The sequence below is a fragment of the Leptodactylus fuscus genome, chromosome 1 (genome assembly GCF_031893055.1).
Source record: "Leptodactylus fuscus isolate aLepFus1 chromosome 1, aLepFus1.hap2, whole genome shotgun sequence".
Classification (NCBI taxonomy): domain Eukaryota; kingdom Metazoa; phylum Chordata; class Amphibia; order Anura; family Leptodactylidae; genus Leptodactylus; species Leptodactylus fuscus.
The window spans coordinates 279,962,388-279,982,514 of NC_134265.1; the positions used below are offsets into that span (position 1 = coordinate 279,962,388).

At 39.7% G+C, this 20,127-nt stretch overlaps 2 protein-coding genes across 6 annotated transcripts in view; one reads left to right on the plus strand and one right to left on the minus strand.

Moving 5' to 3' along the window:
* ANAPC10 (anaphase promoting complex subunit 10) overlaps nt 1-2,141 on the minus strand; it is a 50,918-nt gene extending 48,777 nt beyond the window's left edge. Inside the window, exons 1-2 of one of the 5 annotated variants that reach the window (XM_075257843.1) lie at nt 2,056-2,141; nt 67-142 (exon numbers count right to left, since the gene is read on the minus strand). The gene's annotated coding sequence lies outside the window, so the exon portion shown is untranslated. Of the gene's footprint in view, nt 1-66; nt 143-1,981 lie in introns of all 5 variants that reach the window. The other 4 variants (XM_075257851.1, XM_075257817.1, XM_075257827.1 and 1 more) reach the window with 4 other exon arrangements.
* Nucleotides 2,142-2,229: 88 nt separating this feature from the next.
* Nucleotides 2,230-19,761, plus strand: ABCE1 (ATP binding cassette subfamily E member 1). The gene is made up of 18 exons (XM_075287663.1): nt 2,230-2,414; nt 5,846-6,002; nt 7,229-7,314; nt 8,228-8,325; nt 8,469-8,586; nt 9,561-9,698; nt 9,870-9,939; nt 10,948-11,044; nt 11,148-11,237; nt 12,039-12,160; nt 13,017-13,238; nt 14,346-14,405; nt 15,464-15,522; nt 16,737-16,847; nt 17,613-17,755; nt 17,858-17,980; nt 18,072-18,183; nt 19,314-19,761. The coding sequence occupies exons 2-18, from the start codon at nt 5,900-5,902 to the stop codon at nt 19,359-19,361; spliced, it is 1,800 nt and encodes a 599-aa protein (XP_075143764.1). The 5' UTR covers nt 2,230-2,414; nt 5,846-5,899; the 3' UTR covers nt 19,362-19,761.
* The last annotated feature ends 366 nt before the right edge of the window (nt 19,762-20,127 follow it).

The following is a 20,127-nucleotide window of genomic DNA, read 5'->3' on the forward strand; positions in this document are numbered from 1 at the left end:
AAATGTTCATCAAAACACTCTGTTTAAACTTTACATAAATATAACAGCAAAGGTTAAGTCACAAACCTAGCTAATGGTCTTTGCAGAGATGTTCCAAAGTATAAGCAGGCAAACAGGCAAGTGTAGACAACCTGGGGAGAACCTGAAAACAGAATACAATGTGACTAAATTGCTTTTTATTATAGTTATATCTCATACAATTTCCCCGTCACAAGGGTATCCAGATAATGGTCTAAAATTTGCATTTGCAATAGTTTGCTAGTAAAGAAACAGGGAAAAAAATGAGCATCTATAATGAGGGTTACCTCTGAGCTCTTTGTACAAGCTGGCATCAGAGTAAACAAAATAAGAAAGACATTTATAAAGACAAAATAAAGATAAAAAGTATCATTACTAGAATGGATTCTAGATATTAGATACATCCAACTTGACAGAATGAAGATGAATACTTGTCCAGCAGCCAGTCCCTGGATTAACAAAGCAGTTCTTACACTACCCACATTATCTGAACAGCACTTCCACCTTACAGACACCATTAATAGAAGCCTGTATTGTGATAATTCAATGCTCAGACCACCTGCAATGACCAGGTGGGAGACATCACTCATCATCTGTCAGCATTGCATAGTAAGTGGAAACTATATAGCACTGCTCCAGCTAGCAAAGTAGAAGCCACGTACAGTCAGAAATAAAGGTTGTGTTTCTAAAGGGAGGAGGAAAATTCACTAAGTAGCCCAGCAGTAGATTTTGAAAGAACTTAAAAGAAGATACATCCTTTCTATTACCATTTTAAGTATAAGACTAATTTGTAGTTGAACTATCCATACGATAGGTAACAACCATTTTGTTTCAAGAGACTACAGCATTTAGTCAAGTGGTGTGGTCTCTTCACTGAATACCAAGCATAGCACCATACATTGTATAGTGGCTGTGCATGGTTTTGCAGATTATTCCCATTCACTTGAATGGAAGCGAGTTTCTCACAGGCCATGTGATAAATCGATGTGAAGTTATATGGCCTGTGAATCTGTCACTTAAAACAGCTGCTTAATGGGAGTCCCATGTATCTGTCCTACCACTGATTTTCAATTGATGGCTAATACTAAGGATAGGGCTTCAATCATATAAGACCTGAAACCCTCGAGGGTCTTTTTTCTTTTTAGTTATTTGTCCATCATTATGAATTGTGATAAAATAACAAAAGAACCAATACGTAACCATTTCTCCACCAACTTGGATTTGTTTACTTTCTGAATTGATGAGATGCCTCTATATGCCACAAGAACATCACAGCTCATCACTGGTGTCAGCAGCTTTGTGCTATAGATCACTGTGGAAACATGGACACCACACTGCTGCCGCCAAGTGAACAAAGCCTGGTAAGGAGGACGAAACAAGTGAGTTAATGTTCTTTCGGTACTTTTTCACAATTACTAAAACCCCTTTAAATTACAGATCTACAGAATCACTGAAGATAGCTAAGACTAGTGGAATGGGGTTATTCAAAACTTTTCCCCCCACCAGGAACAGTGACAAAGTAAATGAAAAACCTGTACTCACACAGTTCTCCTTTTGACACCCGGTGCCCCCCCCCCCCCCCCCCCCCAACAAGCTTTGTATACCTGGTTGCAGCTATGACTTACACGTAACCGCAGCAGTCAATCACAGACCTCATGGTATACAGTATGAGACTTCTGAGACCAATGCAGGGTATATGGGAATGTCATTACTGCTGTCCACTATTGGGGGAGGGCTGGAGGTGCGCCCCGGTATGGGATTGGGGAATAATGGGTGTCTATTGATATAGGTGAGCTGGGAACCACAATCCCTGACAATGGGAAAAATCTCTTCAAGAAAACAGAGTTCGAAAAACACTCTAGCAAGAACTGATGGTTATTCTATTATAAACATCTGCTGACAGTCCACAGAGCAGGAATGAAGATGGAGAGAATGAGAGAGTAAAGATCATACAGGAGACGACCTAACACACAGCGAATGAGAGCAGTCCCTGGCACGTACTGCTGGCAGATCACATACACTGGACACAATGCTCACTCCATCCCTCGGAAAACAAGCTTCACTATCAACTGCTCTCAATCAGGCCCGCCAGCTTCTTACTGCTCGGCTCCAACAGATGAGGTCAACAGCGCGACTCGCCGACGAACGAAGCGTTCCATAATGGAACGCAACGCTGACGTAACTCTGCACGCCAGCAGTGTGGGAGGGGGTAGCTGTGGCGGCCATCTTGGCCGGTTCCTCTTCGTGTGCCGTGCACGTTGCTACCTGGGGAGAAGTGCGAGTGTTACGGCTGAGAAAAGGGGGGAAAGAGGCGGTCGTCAGACATCCCTCCCCTTCCCCACCATCCGGCATCTGTAACCTCCGCAGCGGTAGCAACCCTTCCCGGCCGTGCTCCGGTGAGTTTCTTCTGTGGCCTGGTATCTGCTCACTGTTGTATGACGGCCTGCTACTAATTCATTGAGCTGTGTACAGCCTCGTAGTGGGCGCCTCTTGCTAGGAGAGGCCTATATGTATGTACATTTATATGGATGATGTATGATTACTGAGTACGCCATGGCCGCTTTATACCAGATGCGGCTCTGTAGGCTTCTACGCCCATACTAGTGCCATGGTCGTGTAGCTGCCACAGCAGGAATATTCCGGCTGTCCCGAAACTACAACTCCCAGCATGCCCCTCGCTTGTCTGCTCTTGACTCTCCCAGAGAGGTGTTGGAGCATGCTGGGAGCTGTAGTTCACCAACAGCTGGAGTGCCATAGGTTCTGTAGGGATTCGGGATTATAGGACATATGTGGCTGTTTACGTGAAAAGGGCCCAGATCGTCGATACTAATTATAGAGAAAATAGTCCAAAACATATTTGGGTAAAAAAATCACAACTTTGTTTTATGCAAAAATTTTATTTAAAAATGTCAATTGTGCTTTCAATAAAAAAATTTTTGCTGTTTCGGACAATGTTACACCATAACCGTTACAATGATACCAAGAACTCCATATCGACAGTGTGGGCCCTTTTCACATAAACAGCCACATATTGTAACCTGGTTGTATTCATAGTGGTGTATGGCATGCTGGGATTTGTAGTTTTGGAAGACCATATGGTTACAATCATGATTATTATTGGACATCATAGCATTAATATTTGTATTGTAATATGTCTTAAAGGGGTGTGGTCTTAAAGGGGTTTCCATGGGGAATACTTAAGGTTAATAGTGCATTTGTTGTGCTGAATAAGCTTTACTACAAAGAAGAAGAAAAAAACATCTCCCCTGCTGAGTGTCCAATTCGCTGTCACATGACCAATTCTGCTTTTCTCAATGGAGCTGCATCAGGGAAGGTAGCATGCGTGAGTTTCCTGCACTACTTTGGGGTCTGTTAAGGTAAACGCCGGGGCTCTGTCCTATACATAAGAAATATAGCTTATCCAGTGCAGAGAATGTACTCGTAGGCTTTATTTGTCACCACATAACCCCTTAACCAAGGGCAAATATAAATCCTGGTACAAAGAGAGGAGGGTCATCTCGGTGGCTCCTTTCCGGCCCATACACTGCATATTAGCATAAAGCATGGCGTCTTGAAAGGAGGAAGCTGGTTGGGATTACAAGCTGCCTGTGATGTAGATGAAATCTCTTGGAGTTCATACTTCACTTACCATAGTTGTATGCAGGGTAAAAATTTCACTTTTTGAGGCGTTTTAAAGCTAAAAATGTAGTTAACGTGCGCGCCATTTGCCGTGTGTTATGCAGGTGTTTACACAGCTGGAAATGCTACTGAGAAAACAGATAAGGTATTTGCATTTCCAAGCTCTTGTTTTTAGCCAGTAAAAATGCCATGTGAACATATCCTTAAAGTGTAAAAACTTCAGCTTTGAGTTGGCCATACACGTGAGATATTTATCTGCTGATAATTGGCACATCCAGTTTATTTTTGCAGTATCTGCCGTCAATCTTGTGTGTTTGACATAGTCATCAGATTCATGGAAGGTTTTACCAAACTCAGCTGGATTTGCTAGACGTCTGTAGATTGTGTGACCAGCTTCAGAAGGGATGATCAGCACCCTTGTGTTCTGTGGCATCAAAGATTACTTAAGATCCTCGTTCAATCATTTACACCCAGAGAACGCCCATAAACATTAGTTGGCTGGTGCTAAATGTTTCAGCTATAAATGGCATAAACTATAATGCCCGTGCTTTGTAGTATAATAGAAGTGGCCAAGTTATATGTCCCAGGTGGTAATGTTGTGCATGGACTGCTGATGTTGGGTGCCACATGCAGTTGTCAGATTGCCATTGGCCCGTCCTGCTGGTGCCCGAGTCGTCCATTCTCCTCCTCTTCTTACATGAGACCACCGCAAAAAGGCGGACTGAACAGCCAACTGCGCATGTCCGTCAGGCATTTTGTGGTGGTCTTGTGTAGGGTAGAATCCCTTTAAGGTGGATGATTGTATCCGGCAGAGCCATTATATGCAGCAGCTCTCTGCACTGACTGGTATATGGCATATGGTTTTCTGCATTATCTTTAGCTCCCTGGTATATCCAGTAGCCAGCAAAGGGAAGCCTGGGTGGTTTATTTTCCCTGCGTCACCTCTTCAGGTAACCAATAGTCTCCATACCAGCTTTGACTATAATTACTACCTATATATTATTACCAGTTAATCTCTTCTCGCTGCTGTACTTGCTCTAGTGAATGCAGCAGGGCCTTGCAATTTCTTTGTATTTTAGCAAAGCTAGCGATTCACTGAAATGCACAATTTTCCTGATCCTCTTAGTAATTGATCTCCCATTAATGTGCCGTTATTTGGCTGTGCTGGGAAACAGATCAGCCAGTAGCATGGGGGTAGATAGTGGCAGAATGCAGCTCTTGCTTTCTCATTCTTATCTTTCTAGCTTTTGTGCAACAGTTGCTGAGCTGGGCTTGGGCTTCTGTGAGGGTTTTGCATACTCTGGTATATTGTATGGTGGTTGGAACAGTAACACAGGCTGTAACTTCTGATAAGTTTTTTTCTTTTTCTGTTCTTAGCAGTAACTCAGTTACTGTGGGTTACTCAGGAATTGTGGGTTATTTTATTTTTTTACTGTATTTACAAATGCAGTTTTTTGAGACTTTCTTTTTTTTTCCTGGCTTGAATTGATATTCATGCATTTTCTTTTTTGCGATTTTTTTTTTTTCTTCTTCTCCCATCCCCTTCCACCGTGTGAAGTTTTTGTCCTGTAGAGAAATCTATAGGCATAATGCTTGAAGGAAAATTTCTCCAGAGTGTACTGTGGCAGATTTTCTAAGCCCCCGCACCAATGCGTACAACCCAGCAGAAGATGCACCTGATCTATGAAGAGGCTTTCCTCTGGTCATAAATCAGGCTAATCTTTTGGCAGCGCAGGGGTCACTGAGTTAACACTGGCGTGGTGTACAATACACTGGTGTTGATGGACACGCACTCAAACCCTGGCCGTCTCTACTATATTGAAAAAAATGCAACAAAAGAGGTTAAATGTCACAAATAAATCACGGTTTATAATTCATTTAATGATTCCAACATCTGACCTTGGAATGTTTTAGCAGAAAAAGTGGCATAAAACATGTTGTTGGTTTTTTTCCTAAATCGCACTCAGCATCTGTTATATAGTTGTTACCGTCACATTTGTCTTAGGTCACATTATAAGAATTACCTGAGCATTTGAAATCCAGTTGCCAAATACAGATGGTTGGGGGAGATGGCATCTTTAGAGGCCAGTTCAAACTCTCTAGTTTTATAGTAACTTATCAAATTTCCACGACTGCATTCATATTTAGCATTTGTCTATTTTTTTTTTTTTTTTTAATTACATTTTAGGTTTGGGTTTTAAAGTTATTTCCTAAAACAGCGACCGCCACCAGTACATCCAAGATGGCAGACAAACTGACAAGGATAGCCATTGTTAACCATGATAAATGTAAGCCAAAGAAATGTCGTCAGGAGTGCAAAAAGAGTTGCCCTGTTGTGAGAATGGGTAAGTGTCTTGAGGAACATAAGATATTACGTGTTACTACAATGTCTCCCATTTGTTCAGGAATGATCGCTGCCACTTCCCATTCTTTAGTAAGGTGTATATAATCTTTTTCTAAAACCATATTTGCATAAAATGGCATGGTAGCCATTGTACATTGCGTTCAGAGTCTTTAAAGCGTAACTAAACTTTGACAACTTATGATTTTCTGGCAGTATTTGTGTCATCAGTAAACTTTGTTTGATTAGCACATTTTTAGGTCCCTTCTGTCAGATCCTGCACTACTTTATTTCTTTGAGAGCTTTACCCTGCTTCTCGCTGTATATGGGTTTATGTGTAATTCTTGGAAAGTAAGAGTGGGGTCACTTCAGACAGCTATATATCAGACAATATAAAATGCAGAAATGTGATTCTGGTGTCATATGAAAGAGCAAATTGCAGTTCTATCTATTTTTCCAAAGATAACTGTTGAAAATACAGTCAGGATTGAGAGAGGCTGCATATAAATATCTTAACCCCAATGTTTTTTCAACTGAGGATATCTCGAGAAATAATACAGATAGCACAACCTTAGTGTTATATGGAAGATGTAAGCGGTCTTCTCTCATACCACAGGTGGACGTTGCTTCGCATTGCTTTTTGTTTTCCACTTTCTGAATGGGTCCTAAGATGAGAGAACTGTACTAAGAGACTGTTAGTGCTTACGTTAGGTATGCACAATCCATAAGTACTGGTATTACAGATATCCTATAACATCACAGTTAAAAATAAAAGATCAAAAACTATGTTCAGTGTAGGAGTGGGGAAAAAAACTAAATCAGTTTAGAAAAAAAAAAATACTTTTTAAATTTTACTTAATCACTAGAAAATAGTCCATGAGCAAGGTTGGTGTATTATTTTGTAGCGAACAATTCAGTATAGTTTTGCTTTCTGTAAATATCATTCTGGCCTTAGGAGTCCAGTGGGCGGTTCTAATCAATGATTGATAACCTTTCAGTGTAGGAGTATTCATGTAGAAATAGCAGCAGGTTACTAAATCGGACCACCCACAGAACTCCTAACAGAATGTTTAGAGCTAGAAATGTATGAAGTACTAGTTATATACTGTAGTTTGATTGAAAAGACTGAGTATCATCAACCTGCTGATAACATTTCATGTTATATGAAAAGGTGTTAATATGTAGGGCTTTGCTGCAAATACAAATGGATTTTTGTTTTTTTTACTCTAGGAAAATTGTGCATTGAAGTCACTCCCCAAAGTAAGATTGTATGGATTTCTGAAACCCTTTGCATCGGGTGTGGTATCTGCATCAAGGTGAGATAACTTAGGTTTTCATTGCGCTGTAAAATGACTAAGCCTAAAATAAGTTTGCACTTGCGAGGTAAAACGTGTTGTCCTCATGTACAATGTGTAATGCAGTATGAACTGGATAACTTGTTACGTTAATAAATATTTTATACTTCATTAACAAATCTTGTCTCCTTTCTGTGAAATCTACTATTTCTATGTTTCTCTTACTAGCTGAAATTTGTAATCTGCTTTTTAGTGGAGTACGAGTGGAGGGGCTCACCCATAGCTGGGGAGGGGGACATTTCAAACTTATATCTAGGGCCATTTATAACTTGGAGCGGTGATTGTCATATGAAACGTGATTCTTGGCAGTTCTATCTGTATTATTTCTAAAGGTGTCACTAGTTGGAAACAGCCTGGATTGGTGTGTATGTACAGCTGCTTCTAATCCTGTCTGTTTGCAGATGGTGATATTTGCAGAAATGGTAAGAACTTACTGTTGTATGAAGGTTTAGAATCCGTTTTCATATGACACCAGAACCACATTTCTACATTCTAAAATGCTTGAGGTATGACTCTTTGAATCGCCCCCTGCTCCTGTCTTCTTTCCTATTGTTACCTGACCTCGTCCATCTATACGCTGCGAGAGACATTGTACAGATTGTAGTAATAGAGAAATAGGGAACGAGTTCGGTTCACTGCTTTTGTGTAGTAGTGCAACTCAGCCTCATCCATTTTAGTGAAGCCAAGCTGCATTTCCAGATACAACCTGTGGAAGGCTGTGGCAGTGTTTCTGGAAGAAAGTAGACTTTTTTTTTTTCTAGTTCTGGAAAAAAAAAAAATAAAAAAAACAAACTTGGAATGTAAAAATTGTGTATGATGCTTTTATTTTCACTACTGAAATGTAACATACTAAATTGACTTACAATTTAAACAGAAATGTCCTTTTGGCGCCTTGTCCATTGTTAACCTGCCAAGCAACTTGGAGAAAGAAACCACCCACAGATATTGTGCCAATGCCTTTAAGCTTCACAGGTAAGAACAAATATGTGCTTTAACGGTGGTTTAAAAGGGGGTACAGCCCATGGTTGTAAGTGTTGTTGTTTGCATATATCAAGCTTTTTTGGAATGTCTAGCAATATCCTACAATCTCCTTAATAAAAAGCTATTTTTTACAGGTTGCCTATTCCCCGGCCTGGTGAGGTGCTTGGATTAGTTGGCACCAATGGTATTGGAAAATCAACTGCATTGAAAATTCTGGCTGGAAAGCAAAAACCTAATCTTGGAAAGTATGATGTAAGCAAACAATTTATTTTTAATGGTTTCTTGTTTTTGTTGTCCATCTTCCAAATCTGAGCAATACAATTCCTATGGTCATTGTAGTGTTCAGCGTTTGAGTTCTATACTTTCTGCTCTCCAACTACTTCATGAGGACATTTACACTCAGATGTAAGTGGTTGTGACTAAATACTGTACTGCATAAAGTAAAATGGTGACTGAACTCACCCTGACAGAATAGGGGGCGAAATATGTGAGTTACACTTTAAGGGCTCGTTCACACGGGGTAGGAGGGGGTGGATTTTGTCGCTGAATCCACCTCAAAATCCGCCCCCTCACAATAGAGGTCTATGTAGACCACTAACGTCCTTTTCTTTCCGTGAACGGTTTGTTTCCCACTCATGGAAAAAAGAAGCGAGCTACCCTTTCTCCAGGCGGATTCCGTGTCCGCCTTGTGACAGCACCTTCTGGACTAGGCCCATTCATTTGGGCCTACTCCAGAGCGGGAAGCCACGGCTGTCGGAAGCCGCGGCAGGCACATTTTGGTTCTATTCTGACGTGGCCTCCTGTGTCAAAATCAGGACCAAAATACGCAGTCCCTAGCCCCATGTGAACTAGCCCTTAGGCTTGACCTTTTGACCAAGCTCCATTCCTCAGCTGTTTGCCAGCTGAAAATTTCTGGAACGAGAGGAGAATGGATTTATCCAAGCTTGTTTCAGGAATATTCAGAACATGCTTTAGACTGACAAAGTTAAAATACATATAATAATGTTTAAAATATACAGTATGATAATAGTGAGGATCTGATACACATCAATGATCAGCAGCAGGAAGCAGACAAGCTCTGTTTTTATGTACTGACTGAGCTGAGTCACTGACCTATGTATGGGATAGGTCATCGTTGTTTTTAGCCCAGAATACCGTGAATTGTTTGGCTTTGTTCTACATTTTTTTTCTTCATTGCCTTTACACCTTATTTTTTTTCATTACAGGATCCTCCAGATTGGCAAGAAATCTTGACTTATTTTAGGGGTTCAGAGCTGCAGAACTACTTCACTAAGATTCTGGAGGATGACTTGAAAGCCATTATTAAGCCTCAATATGTGGACCAAATTCCAAAAGCTGCAAAGGTTAGTGTACAGTTTTATTTAGCTATTCAGCCATTGTATATGCTTAAAATCTTATAGTAAAAAAAGTGCTGTAAATTTTCTTTCTGTATTACTACTTTTATTACATGATACTTAAATGACTTGAGAGGATTTTAATATCTGAAGTTAATGTATTGTAATTTGCTTTCACAGGGCCCAGTGGGGACCATTTTGGATCGAAAGGATGAAACCAAGACTCAGACTATTGTTTGTGAACAGCTTGGTAAGTAGTGTTAGAGAGGAGCAGCGTGGAATTAACAAATGTCAGCTGATATGACACAGTCCCTCACTGGTGACTTTATGAAATAATAATAATAAAAAAAAAAAAAAAAAACTACATATATTGTTTAAAAATACCAGTTAACATGCATGAAGAGGCTTGGACCCCTTTTTACATGTGGCAAGAAATTTTCAGCTGTGGGTTTATCTTCAAACGCTCAACTCTCACTACGGGCCCTAGGTAACATTTTTAGTCTTTTTATTCTTCTTAGTCTATTTGACAATGTTCTTTCATCAATGTAATACTGCTCTACGGCTAGATCCCCACCAGCACCATTTTTTCTATTGTTCTGATCAGAACGATGGACTGAAGAAATAATAGAATGACAGATGCAGACAGCGCATCTTTCAACGTTCACTGTAATGTTATGTAAAGAAGATGGAAGCTTTCTTTTATCTTGGTTTTCCAAACTGTGGGAAAAATTACTGCGCACATTTTACTTCAACTTGCTTTAGTTACTAGAGATGAGCGAACACTGTTCGGATCAGCCGATCCGAACAGCACGCTCCCATAGAAATGAATGGAAGCACCTGTGACGCCGGCAAAGTCAGCGTCACAGGTGCTTCCATTCATTTCTATGGGAACGTGCTGTTCGGATCGGCTGATCCGAACAGTGTTCGCTCATCTCTATTAGTTACTCTAATCCAGTCTCTGGTCGTGTCACACCTGCAAACAGGCTTTCCAATTCACACTGCATCTTATGTGAGAACCAGAAGCCCATTGCTCCATTTATTCCTGTAAGTCTCTCAAAGTCGGTCTCATAGGAATAAATCAGGGAACGGGCTTTTTGGTTCACATGTAGGATGCACTGTGAATCAGCAAGTCTGTGTACTCGAGTCCTTGGTCTGGTCACTTGACAGACACAGAGTGGCGGAAAAAAAGAAAAATTCAAAAGTTCTTCTTTAATGATGTTTTGAGACCACCATTTAATTCCAATTTTGGTTGTCATAGATCTTACTCATCTGAGGGATCGAAACGTGGAGGACCTTTCCGGAGGAGAGCTTCAGCGGTTTGCCTGTGCTGTTGTCTGTATCCAGAAAGCTGACATGTAAGAAAAGCTGGTATTTATATGTGGAATAAAGTACATTGGCAGGTCATTTCTAAGTGTCATTCAAATAAGCATCACAAACTTTTTTTTTTTTTTTTCACAGCTTTATGTTTGATGAACCCTCCAGTTATTTAGATGTTAAGCAGCGTCTTAAGGCTGCTATTACCATCAGATCTCTGATTAATCCTGACCGGTAAGCCAACTTTGCTTTTCACAAGTTTACACTAACACTATTCATGGCCGTTACGGTCATCTGCCTTAAGATGACAGCAGCGGACTTTAACTGTAGCAGAGTAACAGACACAGACTGAGTAGCCTTTATCTGTGTTATTTCCCATTGATTCTGATATAAATAACATGACTGACTCTGTCTTTCGTCATATTTGTTTACTTTTGTAATGGGGAAAAAAATGTCCTGCATGCACAATTTTTTCTTCCATCAGAAAAGTAAAAAACATGACATCTCTATCCAGCAACAGTCAGGTTTTGAGCCTAAGACTAAATTTGCATTAATGCTAGGTTCACACTAGTGTTGCCTCTCCGTTGTTCTGGTCCATCGGAGAACCAGAACAACGACCAGTAGCAGTTATCTAAAGCATAGAGCGAAGCCCCAACAGGAGAAACACCCCTGAAACCCTTCTGAGCTAATCTACAAAATAATCAAATGATGATTGACTGACTGAAAATGGAGCTAAAATGTAGAATAAACAAGACATCTTTGGAAAGTGCAGAAGCAACCCTAAAAGGTACTGTCATTAGGGGGCGCTGTCACCAGAACCCAGCATATCAACCCAGCTATGAACTTGTGACTCTGTTGCTGAGATATTGCTGTTTTGTTAATAAGCTGTTTGGAGCAACGAATGATTTGCTCTTGCTCCAAGGAAGTAAATGGCAATACCCTCATTGCTACAAGGAGCTCATTTGTATATTGATATGATGTTGCTGAGTGATGTACATGCTGATTTTAGAAACTGGAATTGATTTTTTTTTTCAGCTACATTATTGTTGTAGAGCACGATCTGAGTGTTCTTGATTATCTTTCGGACTTCATTTGCTGCTTGTATGGTGTCCCAAGTGCTTATGGTGTAGTCACTATGCCTTTCAGCGTCAGGGAAGGTAGGTTTTTCTTTAACCTTGGCAATTGCAATGTGTGTATTTTGTAGGAATATGTAATTAGGTGGGCTAATTTCACACTACCTTACTGTCTATTGTATTGCTCCGTCAGAGAATCAATGGACTATAAAACAAGCAGAATGACTTATACAGGTGGAACTCTTTCCATTTGTCTCAGTTGCCATATCACTGACAGGGCATATTTATGTGATGTACAATGGTTCACTGCAGGATGCAGACAGGACCAAGTGGTAAATGATGGAACTCCTCATGGATGTTTAACACTATTTTGCTTGATGAAGCCTCCACCATTTACCACTTGGGCCTGTCTGCATCCTGCAGTGAGCCATCGCTTCTGTTACAATGAGGTGAATACATCCCTTTTTTCATTGCTATGATTTAGGATGACAGTTTATTTTTGTCATCCCTTTTGTTAGCTTTATTTCTTGCCATTAAAAAATGAAAGTAAATGGGAGGAACCTTTTGGGTTGTTTTTTTTTCATTCCATGACTACTGATGTAAAAACAGAACACTTTTTATTTTATAAGTCATTCTGGTTGTTTTACAATGCAGACTCTGCCTACTTAATATTAAGACTAGCAATTGTTGAAATGAAATGTTTTGATGGTGATTTCCATGTACTTGTTTGTAATGCCCCTATAAGATTTAAAGGGGCTTTCCAGCAAAAAGAAAATTGATGGCCCCTACGAAAGCTTGTTGGCGATATTGCAGAGCCCTCCACTAAACAGGAATGGATTGCTTATCTTGTGGATAAACCATAGGTTTTATTTTGGATTAGTATCAATTTAAGTAATCATACTGTATGCTATCTCAGTGTAATCTTTCTGCTCTTTACCAGGCATCAACATCTTCTTGGATGGCTATGTTCCAACTGAAAACTTGAGATTTAGAGACGTCTCTTTGGTGTTCAAGGTAGCAGAAACTGCCACTGAGGAAGAAGTGAAGAAGATGTGTATGTACAAGTATCCATCAATGAGAAAACAAATGGGAGAGTTCCAGCTGAGGATTGTTGCTGGAGAGTTCACAGACTCTGAAATCATGGTTATGCTGGGGGAGAATGGTGAGTAACATATGTGCAGCTGTTTACCGGTACGATCGCTCATGGCATGTTTCAGTGGACTTGTTTTGCGGCTTAGCTCATTTATTTATTTTGCTTCTATATTGCACAGCGCTTTAGAGATCTTGTGAACACTTTTCTAAGTAGGGCTCACAATCTAAATTCTGTATTTGTATGTCTTCATGTGCACCCCTTAAGGCTCTGGCACCTTTTTATAACCACATCTGCAACCAGACACTGGAATGGAAGCTCATCATTTTAAATGGATAAATGAAATAAAATGTATATCACTTTACATTGCTTGAGTGACTTGTCATTGTTGGCTATAACTGATGCAAACCTGATGTAAACTGAGCTACAAAAATTCTTTGCATTTGGCATCATCACATCCACCTGCAAACAGGTGAGGTGCAGTGTGGCCTTAACATGGTGAGATTTGATGAAGTGGAATCTGTGACAAGCAGAGCATGGGGATGCTGTAACTATTACATACTCTAATAACAAAGATTGATTTGTATCTACAGGAGATCAATGTCTCCATACAGCCTCTGACCAAATCCTTACAGGATTTGTCTTTAACCAAGCAATGTCTCCTTCCCTTCAGACAATGTCTCTTATATCATTTGTTAATGTTTTTAAGAAATTATTTTGTGTCCAGTTGCCTTTCTTCCTGCCTGAGCACCCCAGGCCTTCTACTGAAGTATCTAAATATCTTATTTCTGTATAAAGAGAGAAAATCAAATCCTTTAGCAGCTTGTGGAAAAGATGTCCTTTTTATTTGGAAAGTAGCATCACTCCGTGTATTGATCTACACCAGGGTTCTTTCTCAATTGCTCTTGTTATATGATATGTGGTGTGCTGCTACTTTCCAAATAAAAATGACATCTTTTCCATCTAACTGACAAGCTGCTGACAGATTACATTTTTTTCTCTTTTTGTAGGTAACCCTTTAGTGGATATGGGGCTGCGCAGTGCTGTTTGGGGAAACTACTTTTTTTCCCCCAATGTGTTTGTGCTTTTACAAAACGTTTTTTTACTTCTACATACAGTAATCTATAACTGTTTGCTTTTGGTACAAATAAGTTTTTTGTTTTTTTTTTGTTTCTACAGGAACTGGTAAAACTACCTTTATTCGTATGTTGGCTGGAAGACTGAAGCCTGATGAAGGAGGTAAAAAAAAATAATTTTAGATTTTTTATTATTATTATTATTTTTTTTTACTTATTCAAAGCGTACCTCTACTCAGTGCCTCCTTTCTCCATAGAGTTGTAAGTTTGGCGCCCCACACCTCTGACCAGCCAGAAAAAAAAATACAAATAAAAACTTTAAGCAGGGGAAGGTGAAAAAAACAAAACAAACCCAAACATACTTTTGTCCCTGATGCTCCAATGTCTGCCAGCATGGTCTGGTCCTGCAGATCTGTTTTCTTCTGGCAGAAGTGACCGCTGAGGCCAAACAGCTGCCTCAGTGAAGGACTGCTTGTGATGTACCCAGGTCCTTTCCTTAGGCTGCTCAGCAGAAGGCGAGGACTTCTGGCAAAAGAAAATCCACTCCGTCTACATATACAATGAAGAAGACTAACAAATAGCTGGTCTCTACCTGGCCATTTGTCTTCTGTAAGTGTAGGGATCCAATTCCTCCTAATGTGACTGAAAATTCAGGTGCAGCTTCAATAGCGATTAAGTCAAGATTTTCTTCTCCGGCTGTGAACATTAGTTCATCCCAGTTTTGGAAATCAAGACCTTCTTTTGTATTTTCCATTCTCATTTTAATCGCTTTGATACTTTTACGGGTAAAGTCCCATGTTGAGGAAAGCAGTGTTTTTGCACGGCAGAAACACTGCAAAAAAAAACAACCCAGCCTTTTAGAATACCCGTAAAGTGAATGAGATTCTGGCCAATCCCATCTACATATTGCAGAAAAAACGCCACTGTGAATAAGCTGTGTTTTCAAAAACATCCACGTTTTTGAAAACCGCAGCATGTCACTTTATATTTGTGGAAACGCTCACATTTTCCCTATAGGTTTAAATGAGGAGGAAAATCCGCAATGAAAAATGCGGCTTGAAAAAACAATGCATTTCCTTTACGGCTTTTTCCAGAGTGTCTTTTAGCTGTATTTCACTATGTAGAGCCGTAGTTGAACTCTAGAAAATGATTGCTCATTGAACAGTATCATTTGTCTTTATTTTTTTTTTTAATCCAGAAAACATGACCTTTATGTTGCAGGTGATGTACCAGTTCTCAATGTGAGTTACAAACCACAGAAAATCAGTCCAAAATCAACAGTAAGTATTATCAGACAGAAAATGTCACTAAATAGAGGGGTTTACATGGCATGTTTCTTTTAGGTATATTAAGGCTTCATTGGAAATGACTGTGTTTTGGCTTTTAACCCCTTAACGCTAAGTTCCCGCATTCCCACGTACCTGTACGTGATTGAGATTGCACGGGCTCAGAAGCAGAGCCCGTGCGATCTCCATGGGAGGCCGGCTGTATCTGACAGCCAGGCTTCCCCTGTAGCAGCAGGGATGGTGATTGCACCAACCCCCCCCCCCCCCCCTGTTTAACCCTTAAGGTGCCATGATCCATAGTGATCATGGCACCCTAGGGGTTTGGCCGGCCATAAAGCATGCTGCCGGCTGCCTAAGGAGTCTGTGTGAGCTGTAATTTACAGCTACACGTTGCTCCTTAATCCCTCCCCCCATCGGAGCCAGCTCTGATGGGGGGGAGGGTTAACCCCTTGGATGCTGGGACGAGAGAAAGCTAGTCTATGCATCTGCATAGCTAGCTTCCTCTATAGACTGCAATACACGTGTATTGCAAGTCTATAGTTAGTATAGAACCAGTGATCCTCTCTGATCGCTGGTTCTAGTGTGCTTACAGCACAAATGTAAAAAAGTTTAAAAAAAAAAAAAAAAAAGTGTGTAAAACAAACAAAAAAACAAATAGTTACATTTCTTGTAAATCTGGAAAATCGCTGTTACACTTGTAAGCCTTGTAACGTCCAAAATAAATTAAAATGCAATCAAAAGATGATGCCGATATAAAGCAGAGATATGGGAGATAATATTTATTACTATATTTGGGTGGTATAACTATCTGCATGAAAAGCAGAGAATTTCACATTTTGAAAATTGCATTTTTTTCCAAATTTCCTAATTTTTTAATAAATAAATACAAAAATATTGATTAGTGTTTACCACTAACATGAAGTGTTACGAGAAAACAATCTCAAAATCACTTGTGTAAGTTAAAGCGTCTCAAAGTTATTGCCATTTAAAGTTACATATGTCAATTTTGAAAAAATAAGCCTGGTCCTTAACATAGTTTTGGGCTGTGTCCTTAAGGGGTTAAAGTCTCCAAAGCTTTGTGACTCTCCAGACTTTTGTAGTCATTTTAAATGGGGTTTATAATATAAGTTGTGGTCAACTTTACAAGACGAGAATTAAGTATTGCTAATTCACTACTTGTCTTACTAATTTTTTTTTCCTTTAAATAGGGATCTGTCCGTCAGCTGCTGCATGAAAAGATCCGAGATGCCTACACACATCCTCAGTTTGTTACAGATGTAATGAAACCAATGCAGATTGAGAATATTATTGATCAAGAGGTAACTTTTTAATATATTTATTATATATATATATATATATATATATATATATCAAACTTCGTGCTTCTCACTTGTTGAAATAACATTTGGTCAGAGAAACTGTCATTTCACCCTAGATGGTCCTTGACTAGTAAGCACAGATCCTCCAATATAATATACAATAGATAAAACATATAGTACTATACGAGGAAAAAGGTAGAAGGATACTTTGCGCTTTCTAATGGAACTTCCTTGTGTTTCCTGGGATGCGTTTGGAAGTCTCAAAAAACGCTTCCCTTCATTTTGGTAGGTATAATGATAGAGTAACTGTCGTCTGGACAATGGTTCACCGTTTTTCGGAATACCCAGCTTTCCCTAGGGAGGTAGCTGATTAAACAGATACTGAAGATGGATTAGGGACCAATGGATAGGAACCCCAAAGAAAAATATCCAATGGCGCTCACAAAGTCTTCAGACAACACTCGGATGAGTGAAAAGGATAGTATTTATTGATTATGCGTTTCGAGGCTTTTTGTGCTCCAAACTGGATACAACCTCTTCATCAGATCTAGTTTAAATTAACACATCCAAGTATATGGTGTGATGTTAAATAACACCCCCACCACCAAAGCCAGTGTCCCTACAAAGTAACAATCGCCTCCCAGCAAACGGACTACCCAAGGGGAGGATAATCCACCTATGATGTAGCCAATGAAAACGCCCTCTAGACCACCCAGATGGTCCTTGATTTCAGTAGCTGATGTTTCTCTTCATGTGATCTAACAGGTTCAGACTTTGTCTGGAGGAGAGTTGCAGCGTGTGGCTTTAGCTCTGTGTCTGGGTAAGCCAGCAGACGTGTACCTTATTGATGAACCTTCAGCTTATCTTGATTCTGAACAGCGTCTCACAGCTGCCAGAGTAATCAAAAGGTAAATGGGTTGGGAGAAAAGACGTCCTCTACCCTGTTATTTAAAGGTCCACGTACTCCTGAAGGTTTTGAACCCTGACTTAGTCTGTGATATCTATTGTAGATTTATCCTTCACGCCAAGAAGACCGCCTTTATTGTGGAGCACGATTTTATTATGGCTACTTATCTTGCTGACCGTGTGATCGTTTTTGATGGTATCCCATCTAAAGATACTGTGGCTAACAGGTAATGTTTGTATAGTCATTTTTGATGTGACTGTTCTAAACCTGTTTTTTAAAATGTTAAATGGATTTTATTTATTTTTTTACCCATACAGCCCTCAAACTCTTCTTGCTGGAATGAACAAGTTTTTGTCTCAGCTGGAAATCACATTTAGGAGAGATCCCAACAATTACAGACCAAGAATAAACAAGCAGAACTCTATTAAGGTAGGCATGCTGGCTGTATACGGTTAAGTGTTGTGTGCGCCATCATTTTCTAAATAGGGAATGCTGCAGAGAGATGAAATTATACCTGATAGAATTTATGGCATTAAACTGTCAGTTGCACACAAAAAAAATTAAAATCTGCTGTCTGAATTTATTTTTATTTTTTTGTATAAATTCTATCTGTATGTTATTGTCATAGAAGAAAAACCACAGGGCTGTGAAATTTCTGTTTGCATATTAAATTTATTGTTTGTAGTAAGGGTGGGTACACCTGCGTGCTTTAAGCAATCCTGCTATGTTTCAGTCTTCTGCCCCGAGAAACTGGACCAGGGACAGAAACCCAGCAGTCAGTTTTCAAACCCATTCACTTGAATGAGTTTACAAAGTGACCACACGTGAGCATTTTGTGCCTCTCCGGAGCGAAAGTTTTTTTAAACAGACACAAAGTCGGACATGCATGACCTTGTGTCCGGTTAAAAAAGAAAACTGTTTCGCTGCGGACAAGTACAAAACGCTCACGGGCGGTCACTTTGCAAACCCATTCAAGTGAATGGGTTTGAAAACTGGGGGGTTTCTGTCCCTGGTCCAGTTTCTCAGGGGAGAAGACGGAAACCTAGCAGGATTGCCTGAAGCACACACGGGCACAGATGTGAACCCGCCCTTAGATATTAATTTGTCTTTACAATATAATGCAGTGTAAAGGTAAATGTCTGTTCTAGTAAAGATAAATATGGTGCATTGCTTACAAATCATCTCTGCCTTATACTTCTTATACTTTGGATATTCTGCATTCATAGTCTTGCTTGTTGCTGTTGTAAACAGTGGACAAATGTGATGACTGAACCTCTCTGACGCCGTAGGCTAGGTTCACACTGCCACTATGTAGTCTGTTATGTCAGACTCAGAACAACAGACTGAAACTGCATCAGTCGTTCTTATACAGATAGAGCACATTCTTTCTACGTCCGTCGTCATAGACTCCTCTCTTTGAAGATGATCACAACACACACAATGTTCTGGTCCTTTGACAGATCATCACTGACTAGCAGTAGTGTGAACCTAGCCTTAGCTGAGCTTGTGTAATGTAATAGCATGCACTAATTTTTTATTTTTTTCTGCTTACAATTCAGGATGTGGATCAGAAGAAGAGTGGAAACTACTTTTTCTTGGATGACTAAAACCAATCAGATCTTCAGCTCTCTAATAAATTTCATTTTTCCTGTATGAAACCATATGGCTGTATGACCCACAAGACTCTCCCAACATACTTCATTGTTTTACAGTATAACTGCCCAATGTTAACAATCCAAACAGCTTCCCAATAATGGGAAGGAATTGTTAATTTCTTATCTGTGCTAATCCAAAACATTATGCAAATTTGTTTTTTCTTTTGGTTTCATCGGATCTAATTTATTCATCAAAGATCTGTATCCCAACTTTTAGAGTTTAATGAACTGTATTTCTCAAATATGGTTTATAAAATGCTGCCATCAAGAGTACAATCTTATTTTAAAGAAACTTAAACCTCTCGGGGTTTTGAAGAATAAACACCCACATGAAAGTGGCCTATTGCTTCTATCTTTACTGCCTCTGACTTTGTGTGAAGGTTCCCAAGAAAATGTGAGTTGTTGCATTTTCCCACAGGAAGTTTGTACTTGTTTGTATGTTCCACATCTGCTTAGTAATAAAAAATGCACATCTAGTACTGTTAACACTAAATGTGAATGAGCTCCAATGTTGACCAAAAATATATTTGTCAGCAGATTCTTATTTACTAATGATTGCACGTGCTCCAGGATGAAGTTTGGTGAAGATATGTAAGACTTCTACCTGGAGTTTGCAATCAATGTTTATAGTTATGCTGACAGCCATGACTTGTTGACAAGTTGGAATTTCTACTCCAGCAACTGCCACAAGCTGAGCTCTTACAACCACGACACATGT

Coding starts and splice junctions, on each gene's coding strand:
- ABCE1 (XM_075287663.1), top strand. CDS start 5,900: ATGGCAGACAAACTGACAAGGATAGCCATTGTTAACCATGATAAATGT. Junction 8,326..8,468: donor AATGCCTTTAAGCTTCACAG/GTAAGAACAAAT, acceptor TATTTTTTACAG/GTTGCCTATTCCCCGGCCTG. Junction 17,981..18,071: donor AAAGATACTGTGGCTAACAG/GTAATGTTTGTA, acceptor TTACCCATACAG/CCCTCAAACTCTTCTTGCTG.